The following is a 26,286-nucleotide window of genomic DNA, read 5'->3' as shown; positions in this document are numbered from 1 at the left end:
ATATTATAACTAAGATATAAAAAATATAAATATATAAATATATATATATATATAATTTATATATATATATATATATATATATATATATATATACATATATAATATTTAGATTATTTTAATTATAACATTTATTTGTATATTATTTATTTGTACTTTTTTATTTTTAGTTTTATATTTTTAAAATTTAAAGTTTTATTAAAAGTAATAAAAAAGATAATCTTTTTTATTTTTTAAAAGAAAATATAATATAAAAAGAAATTGAGCAAAATTTATATATTCATATATAAAATAATAAATTTTTTTTCAATTAAATCAATAATTTTAACATTTTTTTTTAAAAAAAAATATAAAGTAAGTTAATTATTTTTTTAAAAAATGTAAAATAAATAAATTTAAAGAAAATCTATAACAACATCAACCTCCGCAAAAGACAATATACAAGGAAAGCTTCTTGGAACAAATTTAAAAGAAATAAACATCGAAAAATTCCGAGAATAAAAATACTTGGCTCCATATTATAAACTAAATGGAAAATTAAATGAATAAATCCTAAAGACAATATCAAATAAATTCAGTTTAGATTTAATATTTAATTTAGATTTATAAAATTAATAATTAACTAGTATTGATGCTTTAGGAGAATGTAGAAATTTGATTTTTTTGAATATTTCGAAAAATTAAATTAAGGATTTCTTTGCAATTTAGCATTGTAATTCTCTGTAATTTTTAAATGCTTCAAATAATTAAATAATTGATTGTGAATATTTAAAAGTATTTATATTTATATTTATATTTAATATATTAAAAATATAAAGAACTTAAAACTGTTAAATAATTTAATTCTGATAGAAAACAAAATAAAGGATTTTAGAAGTATAAAAGGACTTTAAAATTGTGAAAATCTACATGCTTTGTATTTTTAAACATTATAAGGTACTGAATAAAACCCTATCTGTAATGAAAAAAATTACAGAGAGTAAGTTTTTTAGATTGTTCCTAAATTAAAAAGGTTAGATGGAATTCATAAATAAATTAATTTAAATAATGGAGAAAATATAATAAATAATGAAAATAAAATTAATAAAGATTAATTGACTTTTATATCTGAAGGAAAATATTATACTGATTAATATCCTTCTGTTTTTTTCGAAAAAGACTTATAAGATGAAGAAGAACTTAAAAATATTTTAAATTAAAATAAATAAAGTATATCTAATTTAGAAGCTAAATTAAATGCATTAAATATATGAAATTAAATAAAATAAAATATATATATATAGGAATATTTCTTAAAAAAATAAAAAATATTATATATATATTTATATATGATTTAAAAAAAAAAATTATTATTTTTAAAAAATATTATTTATTATATTATATTTAAAAAAAAAAAAAAAAGAAACCTTATTTATTCAATTTTATACTTAATCTTAAAATTAAAATTATAAAAAGGATAAATTTTAATATGTTTAAAGCGCTTTTTATATTACACTATCATTATTTTGTACAAATTCTTAATCTAGAACAAAAAAAAGCATTTTTTTAGTTTAAACAATAATATTGTATAAAAACTAATAATGATTTGAGTGTTTTTTTTCGATTTCATTATCAAAAAATTCAAGTAGATTAGCCAAAAGTTAAAAATTAAGCAAAACAAGTTCAAATGCATTAAAAAGATTCACTTTTTTTTCATTAAAAGATTTTACATATTAAATAATTTATTAAAAATGTTCTTCTGTTAATCTTTATAAAATTAAAAAATCTTCTTCATCTTCTGAATCTTTTAAAGCCTTCATTTATGAATACATCCCATTTTTTAATGCTAAAAGAAGGTTTTTTAGTATATTTTCCATATTATTATTGTCTATATTTTCTGCTTGACCTTTAGAATCGAAGAAAAATTCCGAATCTAATTTATTTATTTAAAAATCAAAATTTTTTAAACAGTCTAATATTTATTAATTGTTAAAATTTTTGTTATTTTTAATTAATTCTTCCATTTAAATTTCTATTTGATCTTAAAGTTCTCTTATTTTAATTTTAATGGGTACATTAAGAATCTTTCCGATTTCTTTTAATACGTAATAGTACTTTTCGGTATTATTTTAAAGAACTTCAATATAAGTTTTTATCATTTATATATCAGAATTATAATCTATTTTAATTTAATCGTCTAATCTCTAAAATACTTAAAAACCATCACCATTATCTAAAATAACCAAAAGTTATACATTTTTAATCATAAATTCTTGTATTTTTCTATGTAAATCTACAAAAATTTCATTTAGAATTTCTTCTATGACTAATCCTTTTAATTTTTCGTATAAACTTTTGAATTTTTAGAAATTTATTTAAAGACTTTATTCATTTATTTACAAAGCCTAATTAAATGAAAATTATAGGATTTTTTTTAAGTTTAAAATATAGGTTTTTAGTTATTATATTAAATCATCAAAAAAAGGTGTTTGTCTGACGTTTTAATTAATTTCAAGGAAAGATTCCGCCAGGTATTTCAGTTAAAAGTACTCTTTTAAGTATTATACAATATCTTCGTATGAAAAGCTTAATGGATTTTCCTATATAAATTAAACTTTAGTATCTAGTTTTTATACTAGGTCTAAAATAAGCTTAAAATTGTTAAAATTTTACCTAACTTCAGTTATTTCCTACTTTATTTCGTCTATATACTCATTATTTATCTATAAAACGTTAATCATAGCCTTTTATCTGGCTATTTTCATCTAAAAATCAGGCAGGAACGTATCAGGAACTTCTATGAGATTTTCTTCTGCTAATGCATTGAATTTTTTGAAAATTTGATATTAATCATTTTTTATTATTGGGTCTCCTATTTTTTTATCTTCTTCTTTTTTTTTTCGTTTCCAGGGTTTATAGGCGTATTATTTGGTTTGTCTTCTGATTCTTTGGGGTTTTATACTTATACATCTAATAAACGAGTATCAACTTCTGTATTTTCAGTTTATTTTTCTTCTATTTTTTTGAGGTGTTTTTCTTGTTTTTTTTGGTCTTTTTAGTCTATATTGTTTTGATTTTCTTCTGTTTTTTATTCTTCAGTTTTATTTTCTTGTTATTGTTTTTTTTATTCTTCTTCTTATATTTTTTTCTTTTATTTTTCTTCCTTCCTTTTACGTTTTTCTTCGTCTAATTTTTTTTTCGGCCTTCTTTTTCTCTTTTTATTTTCAGTTCTTCTCTTTTTTGGTTTTCTTAGATCTTTTTTATATTTTCAAAACCTAATAAACTGTCCAAAGTAAGCTTTTGCCTTTCAAATTATTTTATTTGATTTTCGATTTTATGTTTAAATGCTTCAAATGATAAATTGTTTTAACAAGTTTTTTCGAATTCAAAAATTAATCTTTCCATTTATATTTTTTTTTGTTAATATATTTATATATATATTTTTTAAATATTAAATATATTTACGATTTTTTTTTTATTATATATTAATATTTTATTATAATTATTTTATTTAAATCTATTTTTTTTTTTTTTTAATAAATAAAAAAATTTATAAATCATATACTAATTTTTATAAATAAAAATACCTCTATATAAAGAAATAATTTTATTAATGATTTAAAATTTATAGACATACAAAAATATCATATATCAATAATTTAAATCATTAAATAAATCAATATTTAACAAAAATAATCAAATCGGAATTTTTTTATGGAATTATGTACTAACCATAATATTTCAAAATGCAATAAATAATAAAAAGTATGAAATATAAAATATTGTCATTAAATAAACCCGTTTTTGCTTGAAACAGGTACTTATTTTATCAAATTAAGTTATTTTTATCTATGAGAATTTTCATTCTGATAATTAGTTTATTTATTTCATTTAGGAAGGTATGTGAAGAATTAGGGTGATATAAATGTAACAAAAAGATTAAGTAATAATTATTTTTTTGGAGAAATTTCTTTTTTTTTATTTTTATCGACTAAAGAGAAAGGTGAGTACTAAGAAATATAAATTTATATATAATTAAAAAAGCCAACTTTTTATAAACAATAAAATAAAATTAAGAAAATCAATAAATAATATAAAAGATTCAAGAAAAAACACTTTTTTAAAATATTATAAAAAAAAAAAATATTCGTTTGATAATATTTATCCAAAAAAACGAAAGCATTATGATAAAAGATAATTATTATAAAACTTATTTTCACAGTCTAGTGATATAGAGATTTAAATTAAAGAAGATGAAAAAATAAGCAATATTTTTTCGTTAAATTAGAAATTATTAATCGTTTTTTATTTTCTTTATAATTTTTTTATAAATTTATTTTTATATTTATTATATATTATTTTTATAATATTAGATTTTTATTTTTTAAATAAATATAATAAGTAATAAAAAAATTAAAATATATTTAAATAAAAAAAAAGATAAAATGTAGTAAATTGTTTAATGCGTAGAACAAATTTATAAATAATAAATTTTTTTGAAAAAAATAATAATAAAAAGTATTAAGTAATAAAATATTTAAATAATTTATAATTGCTAATACATAATAAAAAATTATAAATATTGATAAACTTTTAAATATAAATATATATATAAATATAAAGTTATATAATTTTTATTTATTTTCTATATATATTTTATTAGTCTTTTTAAATTAATAATATTAAATAAAATATTAAAAATCAATTATTAAATATTAAATAATTAAAATATAATTCAAAGTTTTTTAATTTAACTGTAAAAATTTAATATTTAATATTATAAAAATAAAAATAAAAACATAATTATATAATTAATAGATTTACTAAAAATAATATTTATATAATTAAATATTCACAAATTTATTACATTCTGAAAATATTCTTTGTATTTTTCTACAAAATTATATTAAGGGTATTTTTATAATAATTTTTACGAAAAAATAATTTTATCGTCTTTAAATATTTTCTTTTCAAATAAAATTTTTACTTTTTACAATAAATTATATTCATTTAATAATTGATTAAAATCAAACATATTGTATTCCATATTAATAAAATTATTTGAATTATTCAATATATTACTATATTAATTTTTAGTTGATAAATTATTATCTTATATTATTTAATTTTTATTTTAATTTTCAGCTTATAAATTTTCATTATTCTTTTCAATTTATATAATTTAGTTATTAATTTTGTTTTAAATTTTTTAATTTTATTCATAATTTATATCTTCTTCATCTGAAATTTCTATTAATTCATTTTAATTTTCTTAAATTATATTTTATTCTTTAATAATATTCTTTTCTTATATTATTTATTAGAAATTATTTTATTATAATTCTAATTAATTATTAATTATTTTTTTGGTATCAATTTATACTCTATCTATATTAATTATATTAGATTTATTTATATTTATTTATTCTTCATATATGGCTATTCTTTTATTATTCATTTGTTAATTATTATAAGCAGTATTTATTTTATTTATTAATGTGTTTGTACTTTAATATTTTGAATTGTTTTCTTAAGAAGTATTAGAATTATTTAAATTCTCATCATCTTCACTCATTTCAATATATTTCCTTTTAAATTCGTTTTTCTATTAATTTTTCATATATAAATATTTAAAAATAAAAATATAAATACTTTTGATTATTCATTTTATATTAATTTAGGCTATTTGAAAGGCATTTTTAACTTATTACTTACCATCATATTAAATAACATTTTTTATTCTTATTAAAAATTATTGTTTTCTAATGGTTCAGAAACTACACTTGATTCTAGTAAAAACGAATTATTTGTTTAATTACTTTTTTAAGAAGAAGTTTACATTTTTATGAAATTTTTTAAAGATTGTTATTACATTTTTTCTAAAAACATATATATATATATATAATATAATTTCTACATTTTTTAAATATTACATTATTTAGGATTTTATAAAGAAACACATTTATTATTTTATTATTTCATCTAATTTTATTTAGATGTTACCTCATATTTTGCTAAATTAGAATTTTATGATGTAATATAAGGTTATAAAGTATCCGGATCAATATCACATTAAGCAATTTTTAAGGCAGTTTCATCATCAATGCTAAAAACAAATATTATAATATAATTAAAAAATATATAAATTATAAATACTTGCTTAGAAAATCCCATGAGAAATCTTCTTTGATGATTTTTTAAATTAAAGATAAAGGTAAAATATTTTATTCAAAATAATCATCATCTTAAACATTATAATATATATTGTCTTAAGGATATATACTTCTTAATTTTTAAATATCGATTTCATTCAAATTTACTATCTTTTTTTATAATGGACAATAAACTTTTTAAAAACGAAAAGTTAAAAATGAATATTCAAATTTTTCTTCATAATCTTAATTAAATTCAAAACCTTTATATTTTAATCCGAGAATACATTTCTTATATTATTTATATTCACCAATATATTTAAATGATGTACATATACCCATCTTAAATAAATATATATATATATATATATATATATATATTATATATTATATATTTATATAGTTATATATTAATATTATTATACTATTTTATATTTTATATCTTTTTATATTTATTTTATATATAAGTTACTTTTTTTATTGATTCTAAATAATCACATCCTGATAATATACAAGCTGATAAAAACATATTTTAATTCCAATTTGAAAGATTTATTTCTCTACAATTTTATAAATCATTTAAATCTATTTAATCTCCTGTGTATTTTTAATCTCCTTTAAATAACTAAATAAAAGTTTTACTTTTATTTATATTAAAAATAAATAACTATATAATTTACTTTAAACAATACTTTTTTACAGCCAAATGCTAATAAATCTGAATCTTCACTTACTACTAAATCTACATAATTTGTTTTACTTAAATATGCTAATTAAGCATCTGCCTCAAATGGGCTTACAATGCATTCTACATCTTATCGACCTTCAAATACCTTTTATTTATATATTTTTTTATAAAATATATTTTAATATATTGTTTATTTATATTTACTTTTATTAAATCATATGCCATTTAAGCTGTAACATCAACTGAACTTGCGAATTTTTTAAAAGCTTATTCTTTTTTACCTTCTTCCATAAGTTTTAAAGCTTCTTATCTAGCTTCTTCTCTATTCCTAAAAATTCAATAATAATATAATATATATATTATAAATTTGTATTTATATTATTTTATAATAGATATTTTTTTCTATAAAATACGTTTTTCTTATTTATTCAGTTTGTTCTTTAGAAGGAAGTTTATGTCCATCAAAAACTAGAACAATTTTCTTAATTCCAAAACTTAAAATATCTTCAATTCTTTTAATACAAAATTCTATATGTCTATTTTTTTTAATTTAATGTAGAGATATATAGAATTATTTACTTTTTTGTGGGCTTATCCATTGCTAAATCAATAGCACATGTATATATTGCAGGATGAAGCCTTTAAAAATATAAACTTTTTTTTAAAAAATATAAAACCATGTATATGTATCTATAGCTATTGTTTGTCCTTTGTATTCTTTAATATGTTTTTGCACTATTATTGATTTTAAAAATTTTAATAATTAAGGAATTCCCATTTTAAGATAAAAAAATTTAAAATAATATATATGTATAAATATATATTGAATTATTTATATAAATATATAATAATATAAAAATATATATTGATATATTTATATAAAAATATTAATATATATTGATTTTATATATATTATTAAATATATATATTATATACATAAATTTATTTTTATATATATATTTGTATCTTCATACATATTTATTTTAATAGAGGCGGGTTTATTTAAATATATTTTTTATTTTATTTCTTTTTAAGTAAATTATAGTAAATATAAATTTAATAATAATATTATATATAATTTTTTTTTTTGTTGAAAAATAATTTTTTTCTTATTTTATAATTTTTATTTTTTTAATACTTAATCTAAAACAGATTAAAGATAATTAAACATTTTTATATTTCTTTTTTTAATAAGTTTTAAAATAAAATAATCCAAAAAAATAAAAAAACTTTATAAAATATATTATATAAAAATAAATTTATTTTATTTAATTATATTATATTATATTATATTAATTTTTATTTTGCTTTTTTTGTATATTAAATATTAATATATAAATAATTTTATATTTCTATAAATAAAAATATAGACAATTTAAAATTTTATATATCTTCTTTAAGATAATTTTTTTATATATATTAAAATCTTTATTTTTTCTTATTATATCTAATTAAAAAAAAATATATATATTCGATTATTATAAAATAATATTTCTTACTAGATGTTTTTTCAAAACAATTGAAAGGTTTTTTTTTATATATTATATAAATTATAAATTAATATAAAAACTACTAAAATCATAAAATAAAACATTAATATATTTTTTAATTTTATTTATGCCATTTTAAAAATATTTTTTATATAAATTTTTAATTTATTACTTAATAATCTACATATTATAATTTTTTTTAAAAATATTATTATAATAATTCATTGTTGTTTATATTTACAATTTAAAATTTAATATATCATAAATTAGTGTAAATTATGAATTAAATATTATTATGAAGCTTTTAAATAATAATTAAATTAACATTAATAATTTAAAATATAAGTTTTTTATATTGTTCTTTAATACAATAAAATTGGCTTAAAACTAATAAAATTAATTATATCTTTATTATTTTTTATATAAATTATTGCAAAAAGTCTTATTTAAATTATAATTCTTTTGTTTTTAGTTTATTATTATTTTAATCTTATTTTAAAAAATATTTGGTTAAATTAAATACTTATTTATATAATTAATGTTCGAAAAACTTGTTCTTTGGGGTTAAATAATTTTATTATTTAATTTAATTTTATATTATATTGTATTGTATTATTATATGGTTTATTTTTTAAATTTATTGATTTAAATAGAAATTTATTTTAAAATAGTTTATTTCTTAAATATTTAATAAATCTAATTAATATTACTCTTAATTTGAAACATAAAATATTGTATTTTATCATTTAATTACAAAATTTTATATATGCAAGCTAATTTTAATAGAAAACTTTTTTTTTTGTATTTTATAAATAATTTATGAATGTTTATTTTTTTAAACTAAAAAATATAAAATAATACATTGAATTTTGGGATAATATATTTTTATAGAATAATAAAAATATATATATTTTAATAATAAAATAATAATATATTTAATTATTTAAAATAAGAAAAATATATAATTAAAATAATAATAATATTTTTACTTTTTAATAAATAAAAATTAAAATTTTTGTTTCATTATGCATATTCTGTAATTTTTAAGATAATTATTGTATTTTTTTATCAGGATTTACTTTTTTACTTAAATTTCATATTTAAAAAATATATATATATAATAAAACTTAAAAACAAAAAAAATAATTAAATTATAAAAATATATTTCATTAGTCAATATATAAAAAACTTTAAAAACAAAATAAAAGAAATTAAATTAAATTATAAAAAATATATTTCATTAGTCTATATATAAAAATATTTATTAAAAAAAAAATTACTTTATTATATTGTAAAAATAAAAACATTCATAAAAATAAAACTAAAAATATTTTTATTTTCTAATAAATAAAAAATGCTTGAAGCAGTAGAAATAGGTGAATTTTTTGATGATTTAAATGAAAATTAAAAATATTAATTGAGGGTTCCTATTTACAGAAACAATAAATAATATATAACTGAATTAGAAAACAGTGTAAATTATTTTATGAATTAAGTAGGTTAATATAATTATATAACCTCCGATTAAATGGAAATTGTTATGCCTCGTTATATAAAGCCAGAAAAAAGAAAAATAATAAACCGATCTAAAGTATAATAAGAGAAAATCTAAAAGCAAGTCGAATAATTAAAAAAGGAAGAATAATTATATGGAAAATAAAAATTTAAGTTTGAAAATTCTTAAGAAGTGGTTGAAAAAAAAAAGATTATTAATATATTTAAACAAAAGATTATAAAAATTACAAATATTAATATTAGCCTTAACCCTAATCAAAATATGAATAAAATTTAATGCAAAGAAAATTAAGAAATAATTCAATTTTTTAGTCAAAAAGTGGGTCTTAAAATTAACTCAATAATAGTTTTATTATATAGCCTTAGGAGAGCCTTTTTAAGGAAAAATCTTAGGAAACTTAGAAGAATTATAGCGTCTGGGAGAATAAGCGATAGAGCATTATAAGAAAAAATAACCTAAAACATGAATCTTTAAGTATATTATAAAGTAATTAATAAAATAATAATAATTTAGAAGAATATAATTCTATTGTAAATTAAAATAATAACTATATTAAAGAAACTTTGTCTAATTTTCTAACTAATTCCAACAATATAAAGTTATCGAACAATTAAATTTTCAAAGAATTTATTTAGTTGGCTAATTAATCTAGTGATGTTATAAAATACTAAAATTAAAATAAAAAACCAAATACATTAAAGGAAGAAAGTAATGCAATTAATATAAAATTATATAAATTAAGATAAAATAATGGTAACAAAAATAAAAATATATTTATTTTATATATAAAAATTTAATAGAAAAATTTGTACTGTTTAAAGTTTTTAAAAACTAATTTACTTAGTTTTTATTAAAAAATAAAGGAGAAATTACTACAAGAGTACTTTTAGCTCTAAAAATTAATCCACATGAAGATTACTTTAAAATAAACTGGGATTAGTTTCATTAATTTAATAAGATATTTATTGAAAAAAATGTTAGCATTATTGAAAGTTCAAATTTTATAGTTAATGTAATTATTTATATTTTTATTTCATCTTATTTAATTACTATTGTTACTTTTTATTATATTTTAAATATTTATATTAAATTATATTTATTATTAAATTATGTATTTTTATTTTATTTTTATAAAATTATAATTATTAATGCATTTTTTTAAGTTTTTTAGTATACATTAATAAAAAGATATGAAAAAACTGAATTTTTAGCTGTATTAAGAAGTGTCACTAATAAATTCGATTAAATTTTAAATTTAAAGAAAAAAAAATTAATGTTTGATTGCCTGTAAGAAAATATGTGTTTGCTAAATTTATTGAAAGAAGACATTGACATTGTTAATCTTAGCGAATTAAGGGCTTTATTATTATCTTACAAATTAGATTATAAAATGTTTATAAATTTAATATTAGAAAATCCATAATGAAAAAAATAAAATATTTTATAACTAGAGTAGATTATATATATAAATATATAAATATATAAATATATAAATATAAATATATATATATATATATATATATAAATATAAATTATTATATATAATAAAAAAAAAAAATTGATGTTTACAAAATGCTGTTTTTATGTGGAAAAATTAATTAAATAAAAACATGAAAAAAACATAAATCTAATTTATAAAAATAATTTTTTATTTATCTATATTAGTTTTTAAAATGCTATTTATTCTTTGCATTTTAATATATAGAAATTTCTTATTTTTATAATTAGAATTTAATTTATATTAAGATTAAAATAATATATAAAAAAAAAAAAATTGTATTTAATTTGAAAAAAAGAGAAAATTTTTTCGAATTTTCGTAAAATAAAACTATCTGTTTTTCATTACTTTTCATTATTTTTATTTTTATTTGATTATTTATCTTCTTTATTAATAGTTTTTTTTTCTTAATTTAAATTATTTTATTTATTTTAATTGTATTCATTTTTTTTTTATATACTTCCTCCTCCTTATTTACTTTTTTACTTTTTATAATTTATTTTAGGATTATTTTATTATTATTTTATTTACTATTAATTATTTTTATAATCTTCATTCATACATTATATATTTTCTTTTAATTTATTTATTTTATTAAAATATAATTAAAACTTTTTTAATATTTTTTTTTACATTCAATTTTGGTTTCACTATTTGATCTTCTTTGTTCTTAATTTTAATTATCATCTTTTTGCATATTATTTTTTTTGTTTAAATTTTTTTATTTATTTTCTTCTATTTAATTTTATTGTAAAAAATTATTATTAAACTCAATATATTAATTAGCTTTATATTCTTTTGTTTTTTATTAGAGTGTATATTCTTAGAAAGAATTGTATTTTTTTTAATTATTATTATTATTATTACTGTTATTTGTATTATTATTAGATATTTCTTAAAAATATTAATTTTTTTTATTTTATTATAAGAATAAATATTAATTATCAAATTATTAATTTAATTAATTTTTTTGACTCTAAATTGATTATTATTATTTTTAACTTAATTCTTTAATATATGTAGAATTTTAACTTCCTATTTTAAATTCTTTTTTGTTTAAAAATTAAATATTGAATATTTATTTTTATTTACTTTAAAAATCTTCTTTCAATTATTTATTTTCTTATGTTTTTTTTTTTCTGTAATCTATTCAGTAAAATTAAACTGTTAATTTATAAAAGGATGTTATATCGCTTAGGAAGCTTTAATTCTTTTTTATGGATCGAATTCTAAAAGCTAACTTATCAAATTTAAAAATAAACTGAATTATTTTTAATTATATTAATCATCTATTTTTAAAAAAATATTATAATTTTGTTTATATTGAAATACCTTCATTTCTTCTTTATAAAGAACTATTAATGTAAAATTTTAAATCTGAAAGCGAATTTATTTGGAAGTATTTTTTTCCTTCTTTTATATGTACATTTTCACTTTTCATAAATTATTCTTTATTTTTTAATTTAAACGTATTCTATTCGGATTCAAAATATTTATTTCTAAATCTGGCTTATTCAATTATATTATTAGGAGGAATTCTTTTTTTTAAAATATCTAAATATATATTAAAAAAATTAAAATATATATAAACCCAAGAACATCCACAATTCTTTTAATTTAATCATATTCACAATTGCCAGGAAAAATCGGTAAACCCAAAAACAATTCAGCCAAAATACAACCCAAAGACCACATATCAATAGAAATCGTATATTTGATTCCCAAAAGGATTTCTGGAGCTCTATAAAATCTACTCTAAATATATGTATAAATTCTATTTTCTTCTTAACACGCAGATCCAAAATCAATAATTTTTAATTCATTATTTCTTAAAATTATTTTATAATATATATATATATTTTTTTTTAAAAAAAGTACTTTTTTATCATTATATTTTCAGGTTTTAAATCACAATGTATGATTTATTTAGATTCTGTAATAATCATTCCTTGTAGAATTTATCGCCCCCATTAAGAAATTTACTCAAATGAAAACCCTTAAAATTTATTGTTTTTAATATTGTCATATAAAGAAAGGTCCAAAATTTCAAAAACTAAACAGAAATGATATTTAAAAATAAAAAAATCTATTAATTTAACTATTTTGTAAGATTCATTTACATTTTATATTTATTTCAATATTTCATTTTCTTATTTATTTAATAGCCTTAGCAATAAAATTTCAGATTTAGCCTATTAAAAATATGCAGGTTTATTTTTTATGACTTTTATTGCAACAACATCATTTTAACCTAATATACTACATCTTACTACTTACCCAAAAGTTCCTTTTCCTAAAAGATCATGTATAACATATTCACTTTATTTTATTTTTTAAAAAAATTATTTTATGTTCTTACGTTTATTTTTATGAATTTATTAATGTATCATTTACTTTCATTATTAGATCTGATTCTATATTATCATTAAAATCATTTTAAAGCCCTTTAAATATAAATTATCTAATATATATATATATATTATATATATTATATATATATATATTTATTTTAATATTAAAAAAACTTTGTTAATGTTTAAAAAATTTATTTAATAATAAAAAAATACCTTCGTTGGGAAAGGTCAAATATCTTCTTGGGATTAATTTTTTATCATATTGAAATTAATTATTGCAATTTTACATTGTATGTAATAAATGAACAGTGCATTTTTTTAAGATCTTTTTTTTTAATAAAAAAATATGTAAACTATATATTTTTATATATGATTTTTATTAATGAATTATTTTGCTTTTTATAAAATCACTAATATTTATTTATTCATATTTTTTTTACATTATGTGCTTTAAAGTTTTTTATATATATATTCTGATTATTATTTATTATTTTCATAAATTTTAAATGCAGTATTGCTTGTTTAAAAATCTTTAAGAAAATATTAAAAGCTTTAAAGGATACCAGATTATTGCATAGTTATTTAATTAAATAATTATAAAGATTATGTTTGAATTTAGAAATGTATATATATATATAAAAAAAAATTCTTTTCTTTTCTTTTTTCCTTTAATTTTTTCTATTATTTAGTTTTTTTTTTTTAAATATTTACTTATTTTTTTTCTTTATATTTATTTAATATTTATTTTTTAAATTTTTTTTTAATTTTTGTTGTTATTATTTTAATTTCAATATTTATCAGACCATCCTTAGCAAAAATAAAATATTTATTTACTAAAATTTATTTTTTAATTAAATCAAAGAAATAATTAATATTTTATATAGATTATATTTGTTTATATTTTATCAAAATTATATTATATTTTTAAAATTTGTTTTTTTCAATTCTACTTATATATTTAAAAATATTTATTTTTAAATTATTTTAATTTTCTTTTAAATTAAATAAAAAAATTATTTTGATGTTTATGTTTATGTAAAAATAAATAAAATTTATAAATAATATATAATTGAATTTATCTTCAAAATCTTTATAAAAATGTATTTATTTCAACAAATTTTCTTCTTTATTTTTATAAATTTAATAGTAATTAATAAAAAAAATTAATATTTGTATAAAATTTCCAAATAACCAAATTATAAAATATCACCATTCAGCAATCTTATAATTTTAAAGAAAAACCCCAAAATACGGTTTTTCACTCTAAATCCCTTCAAAAACAGGATCCAAAACTCTAAAAGCCCCATCCCATTCGTCTATAGGAATTGTATTATAATAACTCTAATGTAAAAAATTAACTGGCAACATATCATTAGAAGCCCATCCTGCATCAACTGCAGTCATAAAAATATTATAATTTTTAGCCAAATCAACTCCTGATGTTTTTGTGAGCATATTCAAAGCCGCTTTTGACATATTAGTATGTGGATGTATTTTAGATTTATACATTCTGTTAAATTAACCTTCTGGAGATGAGACGTTTACAATGAATTTTTTCTCAGATGTTTTTATCATAGAGTCTTTTAACTATTATATAAGGATAAAAGGAGCCCATGAGTTTATTACTTGAGTTTCCATAAATTCTAATAATGGGACATCTTCGAGTTTATATTACCATGAATTTTAATTAGACAAATCAACTTAAAGTTTATATTAATTTACGATATTGGGAGGGTATATATGTTGTTAATTAGTAATAGTTTCTTATTAAGAAAGTAGAGGATATAATGTCATTAAAGCTGAATTTGTAAAGTTTTTTATTTAAATACTGTTGGAATTATTAATATCTTAAATATTGTTAATATTTTATATATTCACTGAATTACTAGTATCTTAATTTTATTCAAACTACACATATTATTATTATTATTATTATTATTATTATTATTATTATTATTATTATTAATTATATTAAACTACTAATATATTTTATTAAGACCTAATTTAATCTTAAAATTGAATATTTTATGAAAAAATCTACTTTTCATCTTCCTAAAAACTCGCTAATTCCTTTGATTCAATCTCTATTAATTATTAATAATAAGCGTTTTCTCTCTTAACTGATTAAGCTGCATTATTTATTAAGATATCAACTTTTGGCAAACTTTAATTTATAAATTAACAAAACTATAAAACAGATTGTATATTTCGAAAATCTAAAGAATATAAAAAAAGCCTTCCTTTAAATTAATCAAAATCAGGTTCTTTTTTATACCTTTCCAAGGCATCTTTTATAAAACGGGAAGTTGCGTGAACTTCGCATCCGTTTCTTAACAAAACAAGGGAAATGCAAAATCCTATTTTAACTCGAGCTCCAGTAACTATAGCTATTTTTGAATTTAAATTGATTTTTTTTTCTGTTCTTTTACTATAATTAAAATCTCCACAAGTTTTGCATAATGCAAAATAATAAAAGTGGATTTCTTCATATTGTTTTTTACACATATAACATTTTTTTAATATTTTTTATTCTTCTGTTATTTTATTTTCTTCAAGTTTTTTGATATCTTCAATTTGATTTTCGATTTAGACTTTTAAAGAAGATTCTAAATTTTCATATTTTTATAATTACAAAAGGATATCTTTCATTTCTTAGTTTCTTTAATGTCCTAAAACGGTATTGTTATTTAATTGTTTTTTTTTGTTTATTTTTTCCAGTTTGTTTTATTATTTTAATTTTTCGATTTTATATTTCTTTATTATTTTGAAAATTTAAAAGGAAATTTCCATTGCTTGTTCTGGAGTAGAATTTTCGTTTTTATATATTTCTTCTAAGGAATTAATTATTTAAGGTATTTATAAAAGTTTGTGCATGTATTACTATTTTAGATTTTTAGATTTATATTTGAATTTAGGCCATCTTTAACCGAAAAAAGCCCATAATTTACTTTAAAAAGTATTTATTTCGATATTTAATGTTTTTGTTTTTTCGAAATTATAAAGATGTTAGACTAATTCTTGGAAAGTAAAAGAATTCATTTATAATTTAATTATTTTTTTATTTATATTATTATTTTATTTTATTTTAGGATTTTTTTTTTTTTAATTAATTTTTAAATTTTATATAGACAATTTAATGATTTTTATATGCTTAATATTTTACCCATAGCTTTTAGTTAATAAGTATCTATTAATTTTAAATATTTTTTTTTTAATTTTATACTATATAAATTAAATTTCCAATAGACTCTAATTATTTTGTAATATATTTACTATTTTAAAATTTAAAATATTAATTAAATATTGGTTTTTATTTTATTTGTGTTATTTTTATAAAAATATGATTAATTTTAGATTTATAAATAAATAAAAATTACAGATTTTCATATTAATATTTTTAATTACATACTATATATAAATCTTGAAAAAAAATAGTTAAAATTAAAAAAAAGTATATTAAATCAATTAATAATTATTTATAAAGATAATTTAAAAAATTAATTTTTATAATATTAAAATAGTGAATATAAATTTCTGAATAGAGGCATAATAAATTATATGAAAAAAATAAAATTAAAATTTATTTTAAACTAATTCATAAATAAAGAATTTTTTATATTTTTTATAATTTATTTTAAATATATTTTAATAAATTATTTATGTAATTTTTTATAAATAATATATTCAAAGTAAATTTAATAAAAAATAAATATATAAATAATAATGTTTTCTGGCATTCTACAAGTTCTCTAACAGTGCTTAATGTTTACTAAAACGATATCTAAAATAAAAAAAAATTAATTTTTTTAGAATAAGTTCGAAATTAAGTAAGATAGTGTGTAGTTTTTTTTTAAATATTTGACAAAAATTTAAAAAAGAAACATTTATATTGAAAAATTAATTATTAAAAAGGTAAAGTAATAATTTTTTAATTTACTTTAAAATTTTTCATATAAAAAAATATCTTTTAGTTATATATATTTTTTTTATTTAATTAATTAAAATATTATAAATGGTATATAATTAATAAAGAGAATAATTTAATAATAAATTAGAATATGTTGTTTCTATTTTAGGATTTTCCGCAGGATATGGCAGCATATGGCGTTTTCCATATTTAATATTCTAAAATGGAGGGGGTGTATTCTTAATACCTTACCTTATTTTTATTTTTATAATCGGAATACCTGGTTTTTACTTCGAAACTGCCTTAGGATAACTTTTTTAAAAAGGACCTCCTGACTGTTTTTCTTTAGTAGATAAAAAATATAAAGGATTAGGAATTTTTCCGATAATATTAACTTTTTATTTTTGTACATTTTATAATACTTTATTAGCATATTCTTTTATTTTTTACTCCAAAGCTTTATTTACCCTTTGCCCTGGAAAATAAATAAAAATTTAAAATAACCATGGAACAAAGTATCTTTTTATTTTATTTTAAAATATATATTTTAAGGAATATTTTTATAATGAAGTATTATAAATATCCTCTGAAGTTGGAGAAAGCGGAAATATTGTTTACCCTTTATTGATAAGTTATTTTTTTTCATAATTTATAGTGTAATTAAAATATATATTAATTTTTATTTTAAAAATACAAAGATTTCTTTGTATTTAAAAAGGGATAAAAATTTCAGGAAAAATAGCTATTTTTACTGCCATAGGTCCTTTTATTTTTCTCTTTTTATTTTTAGTTCGCGGCTTAATGCTAGATGGCGCATTTATTGGCTTGAAATATTTACTAAAACCCGATTTTTCGAAGCTTTTTACTCTCTAAATATGGATAGATGCAGCTAACTAAGCTATTTGGTAGATAGGTTTAGGGTGCGCTGTTTTAATATATTTTGGTTCGTACAGAAATAGGAAGGATGAACTTAAAAATACATCTTTTTTAGTTCCTTTATTGACTGTTTTGTGTGGATTTTTGAGCGCTTTTACCATTTTTACATATATGGGATATATGTCCAAAATTTCAGGAATTCCAATAGAGGAAATTCCTTTGGCAGGGCCTGATTTGGTTTTTGTCGTTTTTCCTTCTGTTTTTACTTTAATGTCCTTTTCTAATATACTTTCAATATTTTTTTTATAATCATGGTTTTATTAGGAATCGATACTTAATTTGCAAGTGTGGATTGTTTAGCAGGCTTTATTGAGGATGAGTTTTTTGACGGAAAATAAGAGATTTTTTTATTTCGTATAAAAATAAATATGAGGATTATTAGAGGAATTATTAATGTTTTTATAGGACTTTTCGGTTACCTATATTGTTGTTAAGGAGGATTTTATTATATTAATTATATTGATACTTTTTCTTAAAGTATTAATTTATTTTTTGCTGTTTTTATTGAATGTTATTATTTTAGTTGGTATGTATAAAAGGAAGTTTTATATGATTAAATTGAATATTTTTGTGGATAAAAAATGCCTTTAGGTTTTAAATGGTGTATTTAATATTTGATTTGTGGATGTGTTTTTGTACTTTTTATTTTGGCGATTTATTTACAGGTTTTAGATAGCTTTAATTATGGATGGAAGTTGAATTTATTGGGATGGATTTTGACATTTTCACCGTATTTTTTGGTAGGGGTTTTTTATTGGAAGTTTTAAGAAATTGAAAAAAATTTAAGGTTTTTTGATGGTTTTGGATGTTTAGATGAAAATATTGAGCTATAGAAATTACTTTGAATATGATTTTAATTATTTAATAATAATATTTTCATATAAATACAAATGCTATTTAAAATAAATATATGTAAAATATTATAAATTATTAATTTATTAAATTTAAAAATTATATAACATAATTAAATAGAAAATTTATTTTAAATAATTAAAAATACAAATATAATAACTTTAAAAACAATATATATATATAATAAAAATAATTATATATATTTAATTTTTTATATAAATAATTCTTATAAATATATTAAATTTATATCTTAATTATTATTTTTTAATATTATTTTTAGTTTAAATATTTATTTCTATTAATAAATAATTTATTTGGCATATCAATTTTATTTTTTGTTTATATTGAAAAATTAAAATAATAAATAAAAAAAAAAAATTAAATATATTATATAAAGATAAAAGCATATTAATTTTAAAAATAATTAATTTATATTCTTAAGATTATTAAATTCAAATATTTTTTTTTATCATTTCAATATAATATAAAAAATATTAAAATGATATAAACTTTAATATTAAGTTTATATTTTTAAAATACAAATATATGTTTATTGTTTTTTATACATATGTTTAGTTTTATAAAATAATTAATGTCAATTTTATTATATTTTAACTAAGATTTATAATTTTTAAATTTAAAATTATAATTAAAATACTATTTTTGTGAAACATATAATATTAATATTGATATTTAAAAGCTAAAGTTTAAATATTAGTATAATTATCAAATAAAATAACAATATTATATATGAATATATATTCAGTAAATTCATTAATTAACTTATATAAAAAATTATATTTAAAAAAAGAAAATCATATTTAGTTTTTTCTATAAAACTAATTAATTATTGAATTTAAAATATTTTATAAATTTAAAATTCTTTTATTTTGTTTGTATATTTTTATTTTAAAAATATATAAATGAAGTTTAAATAATATTAAATAGTGTATAAATAAAAAAAATATAAAAATTTAAATACAAATTTTATTTATTGCTATACAAAGAGTAGCAGTAAAAGATAAAGTTAAGATTTATTGAATTATATGATTATAGTGTAAAAATATGCTATATAATAATAATGAATATATATTTTATTGCAAATAATTATATAAAAAAATATGAGATATATATATAAAAAAAAATTTCTTAAAAAAATTCAAATTAAAATAAGCAGATATACAATATAATCAAATCATATATATATAGTGTAATAAATTAAAAAAAAAATGGAATGAATTTCATTGAAATATTAATAGATTTATAAATAAAATAAATAAATATATAAAAATAAATTAAAATATATATATATATATATATATATATATTTATAAATATTAATTATTTTATATATATTTATATATTCTTTTTTTTATTTTAATAACTATTGTAAAATTTTTATTTAAACTTACTTTATAAAATTTGATTTTTTTTTTTTTAATATGATATCTTTTAATTTTTTTAAATTTCTTTTATTATTATTTATTTTATTTTTATTCTTTACATTTAATTCATATTTATTTATTTTAGTTATATAGAATAATTATTAAAAATAAATAAAATATATTTACATATTTTAAAAAAAAAATATACAAAAAATATAATATTTAATCATTGAAATAAAAAAAATGAAAATTAAATTAATTTTTTTTTATTCATAATTAAATTTAATTTAATTTAATTAAAATATTAATTTATTTTTACCAAACTATTAACGCAATTTCTATATATAAATTTTGTAAAATAAAAAAATATTTAATTTAAAAATAAATATATTATTATTATTATAAAATATATTTTTCACACATCTGCTATTTTTATAAAAAAGAATTCGATATTTCAAATTAAATGTTATAATAATTTAAACAATATAACTAATTATAAAGTTTTTTTATTATTTTTTAAAATAAAAATTACTTATTCCATTTTTTAAAACATCACATTATTAAAGCAACAATTATAAAAAATAAATAGTTAATAAATTATATTATATTAGAAAACGCTCCACATTATTATTCCGTACATTCAAAAAGTTTCGTATAATTTTCATTTATTTCTTCTTATTCGTATTCTAAATCTTAATTTTATAGTTATTTGAATTCTTTATAACACGTTGGATCCCACAATAAACCTAAATCTTGATTACAATTAATTTATTTTCTACAATAACTTTATTGATTCATTAATTTTTAACATATACTATCTTTTCCACAATTAATATATACTTATTAACATTTAGATTTTAAAATGCAATTTAATACTTCTTTTGTATATGAATCTGCTTGTATACTAATAAATAATAAGAAAAATAAGATAATTTTTTACATATTTTTAAATTAAAAATATAATTAATTATGTAAAAATAACTATATATTTAATAATTTACTTTTACTAATAAATTAAAAAAAAAGAATTTAAATAATCGAATAAAATTTTATTAATTTTAATAATTTATAAATAAAATAATTTTTAATATGAGTATTATTAATCAAAATATTTATTCCGAATAATATCCTATAGATATATAAAATTAGCAAAAAACGACAACTTTTTATTGCTAAGGTTTATAATTTTTTATTATTTAAAAAAAGTAAAAAATAGACTCATAAAATAAAAATAATTATATTGATTTAACAAAAAATTAAAGCAAAATAGCAAGCTTTGGTGAAGTAGAAACGCAACAAGTAAATAAATCTTAATAATTAAATCAAAATGGTCGTCATAAATCAAACGAAAACGAACATAAATAATATAAATAATAGGAAAATACTAATTTTATGAAAAAATTATGTAATTAATTACAAAAATTAAATAATTTTAATAATACTTATAATGATAAATTAGATTTATAATAATTTTAATAAAATTATAATAAAATAAATTTGAGATAATATGAAGAACATTAGTTTTTAATTGATTAAATCAAATAAAATAATGATTTAACGATATAATTAGAAAATAGTAATTAGGAAAAGACAATTAGTTAAAATTAAGATTAAAAATAAGAAATAATACATTTAAATTAAGTTGATAAAATTTAACAAAATTTTAATAATAATAACAGTATAAATGATAATTTATTTAATTAATAATAAGATTTTTTAAATTAATCAAATTTATAAAATATTACAAGTAATGAAATTGATGAAAATTAAAAAAATACACAATACTATATTAACTAAATCAAATTATTATAAAATGAAATAAATTAATACAAATATTAGTTAAATAATATTGAATAAGACGATTTACTTTTTATGGAAATCCAAAGTTAAAATGATTAATTTAAAGAACAAATTAACATTTTAATTCTTTAAAATGAGTTTTTAAATTATTTAAATTTATTATATATTTAATAATAAATATAATAGATAAAACCTTAAATAGTATAATGAAAACATATCTGAATATAAATAAAAATATAGTGTTATTTTATAAGAAAACATAAATTTAAAAAATGATATTTAAAACTAATTATAAAATAATAAAAATTATAATAATATAAATGAAAGTATAAACTAATTAGAAAAAGAAAATTAAATTCTAAAGTAATAAATAATTGCTTTAAATGAGAAAAATGAAGAAATATATAAAAATAAAATTATTTTATTATAATAGATTGAAAATCTTATAAAAATAATAAATTTTAATAGACTTTAATCTAGTAATATATAAAATATATAGGAAAATATTGATTAAAAATAGGAAAATTAGTAAGAAAACAAATTTTAATAAATAATAAAAGAATAAATATTTATATTGAATGAATTAAAAATTAAGATTGATTATTTATTTTAAGAAAACGAATGTATAAAATTTAATTATAATTAAATTTTTATAGAAAATATAAATTTAAAATAATAAATTAAACCTAATAAAGATTTTTCATTCAATAATTTAAAGTAAATATATCAAAAAATAAAAATAGGTAAGATTATAATAATGCAAATATTTTTATGCCTGCTAAAAAGTATATAAATAAATAATATGTATAATAAATAGCAAATAATAATTAGAATCTTCCTTCAATAGCTTTAAAATTATAAATATAAGATTTAAAGAAATGATAATAAAATAAAGTTAAAATAATTTAAAATAATTGATGATTAATATATTAAGGATATAAATATATTTTTTTATATATTATTTTTTATAAATAATTATATTATACTTTTATTAATAAAAGTCTAAAATTATTTAAACATATTTAATTAAATAATATAAAAACTATTCTTAATAAATTAGATTTTATATAAATTTAAAAAATAATATAATATTGATATATTTTTTTTAAAAAAAAAATGAAAAATAATTTTGAAGCATTTAGAAGAGACTCTCCTGAATATTTTTATGTATTAGATTAATTAAAACTCCCTACAAAAATCGAAGAAATTAAAATAGTGACAATTGAAGATACATGGAATTCTATTAAAGACATGAACGTTCGTGGCGCTCCTTTAATATCAGTAGTAGCCACTTAAGGTTTAAGAAACTCCATATAATAATCTAAAATAAAAAATATTCACGAATTAAAAAATCTCATAAAAGAATAAATAATATATATAAGAACTTCTAGAACTACAGCCGTAAATCTATATAATGACACTCAATAAATTTTAGAATTTTTAAATGAAAGTAAAGATGATGATATAAATATTTTTAAAGAAAAAATATATAATTTAATTGATTAATTCAATATTTTATATATAAATGCATGTTAATAAATGGCGAAACATGCTTATATTTCAATCACCAAATATATTCAAAAACATAAAAAAGATAATAAAAAATTGAATGTATTAACCATATGCAATACAGGAAAATTAGCAACACCTGGGTAAGGTACTGCTCTAGGAATAGTAAGAGAAATGCATAAAAACGGTATGTTAGACACCCTTTACATAACCGAAACTCGTCCATACAACTAAGGTGCCAGACTTACAGCCACTGAAACGGTTTTGGACAATATACCATCAATTTTAATAACTGATAATATGGTCGGAGCCTTAATGTTTTAATAAAAAGTTGATTTAGTAATTACAGGTGCTGATAGAGTAGCTCTAAATGGAGATACGGCTAATAAAATAGGTACCTATTAATTAGCTGTGCTTTCAAAATATCATAATGTGCCTTTTTATGTAGCTTTACCTTCCTAATCAATTTGCAAAAAAACATTAAATCATAAATAAATATAAATAGAGGAGCGTCCTAGTAGAGAGCTTACACACATAGGTGATTTTCAAATAGCTCCAGATGGAATTAAAGTTTGGAATCCATCTTTTGATGTAACTCCAGGAGAATTAATTACTTCTATTTTTCACGAAAACGGTGAATATGAATTCGATAGAGAATTAGGAGTATGGGAAATGCTTTAAAAAGAAAATTTATTTGATTATTTAGTGAAAGATTTAGGATTTTTTAAGGATAAAGAGAAATTGAAAATACTTAATCTCGGAGATGGAAATATGAACCTTGTATTTGCAGTTTGTGATGAAAAATAAGGGAAATCTGTAATTGTTAAATAAGCACTTCCTTATGTAAAATGCATAGGGCCTAGTTGGCCGTTTAGTTTAAGTAGAAGTTTTTATGAATCAAAGGCACTTTAATTTGAATAGAAGTATTGTAAAGAGTATACACCAGAGTTTTATAGCTATGATAAGGATAAAAGTGTGATTTGTATGGAATATTTAGCACCGCCATTTGTTATTCTGAGATAAGGGTTGTTAGAATTTAAGAAATACGATAATATGGCATTACATTTAGCCGACTTTGTTGCAAGGACATGTTTTTTTAGTAGTGGATTACATTTGAGTAATAAAAGATTTAGAGAATTGATGTCTTTTTGGAATGGAAATAATGCTATGTGCAATCTTACAGAATAAGTTATATTTTCGGATCCTTATGTGGAGGCTTAATATAATAGATGGACGCGTCCTTTTTTGGATGAAATTGTAGATTAATTTAAAAATAAAGATGAGGAATTAATACTTGCGATTACTGAATTGAGAAATAAATTTATTAGTGTAAAATAGGCACTTATACATGGAGATTTACATACAGGAAGTGTTATGGTAAGTGATTAATAGACGAAAATTATAGATCCTGAGTTCTCATTTTATGGGCCGATAGGATTTGATTTAGGGGCTTTTATAGCTAATTTATTCATTAATTATTTCTCTTTGAAATAATATGGGGATAGCAAATTTCATGTAGACTTTGGGGAATGGATTTTGTAGTAAGTGAGGGTTTTTTGTGAAAGCTTCGAAAATAAATTCCTCGAATTGTGGAATTCGGATGATAATGTGAAAGATGGATGTGATTTTATGAATTTGTTAATTGGAAAAAATAAAAGTTTGAAAGAAAAAGCTCAATAAAAATATTTGAAAGAGCTTTTTTATGATATGGTAGGATTTGGTGCAGCTAAGATTATTAGGAGAATTATTGGAGTTGCTCATGTTTAAGATTTTGAAAATATTAAAGATGATAAAGTTAGGGCTTAATGTGAAAACAGTACATTGTTGTTTGCGAGATATATTATGGTTAATAGAAGATAATTTAATTGTATTTAAGAAATAATAGATTTGGCAAAAAAATATTATGCTTAATGATATTCCTTTAATAAAAAATTTAATATATTTATGATTATCGTATATTCTTCATATCTCATTAAATTTTTTATAGTAAAAAATATTAATTATAACAATTTATTTTTTTGTTATTATATATAAGTATTTAATATTTAATTTATTTAAATTAATTTAAAAAAAAAATAAAGAAATTAAAATATTTAATTGTTTCTTCAAAAAAATTAATAAATATTAATTGTTTCTTTAAAAAAATTAATAATTATGAAAATAAAAAAATGCAAAATTATAATCATTTACTTTTTATATAATTATTAAATATCATTCCTAAAA

The 26,286-nt window shown here is 16.3% G+C and overlaps 5 protein-coding genes across 5 annotated transcripts, besides 53 other annotated features; 2 read left to right on the top strand and 3 right to left on the bottom strand. All coding sequences in view use genetic code 6, as the record gives it.

Annotated features, from left to right (window-relative positions):
- Nucleotides 1-23: 23 nt before the first annotated feature.
- Nucleotides 24-105: a microsatellite.
- A 944-nt stretch (nt 106-1,049) lies between these two features.
- Nucleotides 1,050-1,084: a microsatellite.
- Nucleotides 1,085-3,042: 1,958 nt separating this feature from the next.
- Nucleotides 3,043-3,087: a microsatellite.
- Nucleotides 3,076-3,138: a microsatellite.
- Nucleotides 3,083-3,139: a microsatellite.
- Nucleotides 3,140-3,446: 307 nt separating this feature from the next.
- Nucleotides 3,447-3,490: a microsatellite.
- A 788-nt stretch (nt 3,491-4,278) lies between these two features.
- Nucleotides 4,279-4,362: a microsatellite.
- Nucleotides 4,290-4,344: a microsatellite.
- Nucleotides 4,309-4,361: a microsatellite.
- Nucleotides 4,363-4,654: 292 nt separating the features above from the next.
- Nucleotides 4,655-4,704: a microsatellite.
- A 229-nt stretch (nt 4,705-4,933) lies between these two features.
- Nucleotides 4,934-4,976: a microsatellite.
- A 1,306-nt stretch (nt 4,977-6,282) lies between these two features.
- On the bottom strand, nt 6,283-7,415 carry IMG5_150060 (hypothetical protein; the record flags this gene model as incomplete). The annotated part of the gene is made up of 5 exons (XM_004030903.1): nt 6,283-6,299; nt 6,829-6,961; nt 7,021-7,144; nt 7,230-7,352; nt 7,396-7,415. 5 exons carry the CDS (start codon nt 7,413-7,415, stop codon nt 6,283-6,285), a joined length of 417 nt encoding a protein of 138 aa, XP_004030951.1.
- Nucleotides 6,480-6,539: a microsatellite.
- Nucleotides 6,481-6,570: a microsatellite.
- Nucleotides 6,484-6,550: a microsatellite.
- Nucleotides 6,509-6,582: a microsatellite.
- Nucleotides 7,416-7,618: 203 nt separating the features above from the next.
- Nucleotides 7,619-7,776: a microsatellite.
- Nucleotides 7,621-7,714: a microsatellite.
- Nucleotides 7,628-7,704: a microsatellite.
- Nucleotides 7,650-7,751: a microsatellite.
- Nucleotides 7,685-7,751: a microsatellite.
- A 574-nt stretch (nt 7,777-8,350) lies between the features above and the next one.
- Nucleotides 8,351-8,383: a microsatellite.
- Nucleotides 8,384-9,183: 800 nt separating this feature from the next.
- Nucleotides 9,184-9,243: a microsatellite.
- Nucleotides 9,198-9,286: a microsatellite.
- Nucleotides 9,222-9,289: a microsatellite.
- Nucleotides 9,290-9,419: 130 nt separating this feature from the next.
- Nucleotides 9,420-9,564: a microsatellite.
- Nucleotides 9,565-10,898: 1,334 nt separating this feature from the next.
- Nucleotides 10,899-10,933: a microsatellite.
- A 347-nt stretch (nt 10,934-11,280) lies between these two features.
- Nucleotides 11,281-11,355: a microsatellite.
- Nucleotides 11,281-11,366: a microsatellite.
- Nucleotides 11,281-11,367: a microsatellite.
- A 1,467-nt stretch (nt 11,368-12,834) lies between these two features.
- IMG5_150050 (protein kinase, putative) lies at nt 12,835-13,963 on the bottom strand (the record flags this gene model as incomplete). The annotated part of the gene is made up of 5 exons (XM_004030902.1): nt 12,835-12,874; nt 12,912-13,148; nt 13,199-13,639; nt 13,680-13,764; nt 13,888-13,963. 5 exons carry the CDS (start codon nt 13,961-13,963, stop codon nt 12,835-12,837), a joined length of 879 nt encoding a protein of 292 aa, XP_004030950.1.
- Nucleotides 12,868-12,907: a microsatellite.
- Nucleotides 13,435-13,484: a microsatellite.
- Nucleotides 13,771-13,822: a microsatellite.
- Nucleotides 13,771-13,825: a microsatellite.
- Nucleotides 13,785-13,824: a microsatellite.
- Nucleotides 13,823-13,885: a microsatellite.
- Nucleotides 13,964-14,346: 383 nt separating the features above from the next.
- Nucleotides 14,347-14,402: a microsatellite.
- Nucleotides 14,403-14,814: 412 nt separating this feature from the next.
- On the bottom strand, nt 14,815-15,468 carry IMG5_150040 (oxidoreductase, putative; the record flags this gene model as incomplete). The annotated part of the gene is made up of 1 exon (XM_004030901.1): nt 14,815-15,468. One exon carries the CDS (start codon nt 15,466-15,468, stop codon nt 14,881-14,883), a length of 588 nt encoding a protein of 195 aa, XP_004030949.1. The 3' UTR covers nt 14,815-14,880.
- A 46-nt stretch (nt 15,469-15,514) lies between these two features.
- Nucleotides 15,515-15,549: a microsatellite.
- Nucleotides 15,550-15,589: 40 nt separating this feature from the next.
- Nucleotides 15,590-15,648: a microsatellite.
- Nucleotides 15,649-16,021: 373 nt separating this feature from the next.
- IMG5_150030 (sodium:neurotransmitter symporter family protein, putative) lies at nt 16,022-18,889 on the top strand (the record flags this gene model as incomplete). Its single annotated transcript, XM_004030900.1, has 9 exons — nt 16,022-16,051; nt 16,312-16,356; nt 16,454-16,526; nt 16,678-16,699; nt 16,803-16,857; nt 17,587-17,591; nt 17,707-17,929; nt 18,134-18,212; nt 18,300-18,889. 9 exons carry the CDS (start codon nt 16,022-16,024, stop codon nt 18,887-18,889), a joined length of 1,122 nt encoding a protein of 373 aa, XP_004030948.1.
- Nucleotides 16,719-16,759: a microsatellite.
- Nucleotides 17,252-17,349: a microsatellite.
- Nucleotides 17,283-17,349: a microsatellite.
- Nucleotides 17,292-17,351: a microsatellite.
- Nucleotides 18,890-19,454: 565 nt separating the features above from the next.
- Nucleotides 19,455-19,512: a microsatellite.
- Nucleotides 19,503-19,546: a microsatellite.
- Nucleotides 19,532-19,577: a microsatellite.
- Nucleotides 19,578-20,222: 645 nt separating this feature from the next.
- Nucleotides 20,223-20,258: a microsatellite.
- A 380-nt stretch (nt 20,259-20,638) lies between these two features.
- Nucleotides 20,639-20,676: a microsatellite.
- Nucleotides 20,670-20,733: a microsatellite.
- Nucleotides 20,689-20,745: a microsatellite.
- Nucleotides 20,746-22,841: 2,096 nt separating this feature from the next.
- Nucleotides 22,842-22,875: a microsatellite.
- A 615-nt stretch (nt 22,876-23,490) lies between these two features.
- Nucleotides 23,491-23,528: a microsatellite.
- Nucleotides 23,509-23,552: a microsatellite.
- A 118-nt stretch (nt 23,553-23,670) lies between these two features.
- IMG5_150020 (translation initiation factor fusion with methylthioribose kinase, putative) lies at nt 23,671-26,057 on the top strand (the record flags this gene model as incomplete). The annotated part of the gene is made up of 2 exons (XM_004030899.1): nt 23,671-24,004; nt 24,188-26,057. 2 exons carry the CDS (start codon nt 23,671-23,673, stop codon nt 25,975-25,977), a joined length of 2,124 nt encoding a protein of 707 aa, XP_004030947.1. The 3' UTR covers nt 25,978-26,057.
- A 93-nt stretch (nt 26,058-26,150) lies between these two features.
- Nucleotides 26,151-26,215: a microsatellite.
- Between the last annotated feature and the right edge of the window lie 71 nt (nt 26,216-26,286).

Source organism: Ichthyophthirius multifiliis (genome assembly GCF_000220395.1).
Source record: "Ichthyophthirius multifiliis unplaced genomic scaffold scaff_1120509251152, whole genome shotgun sequence".
NCBI classification, from domain to species: domain Eukaryota; phylum Ciliophora; class Oligohymenophorea; order Hymenostomatida; genus Ichthyophthirius; species Ichthyophthirius multifiliis.
This window is presented reverse-complemented; position numbering and strand designations above follow the sequence as displayed.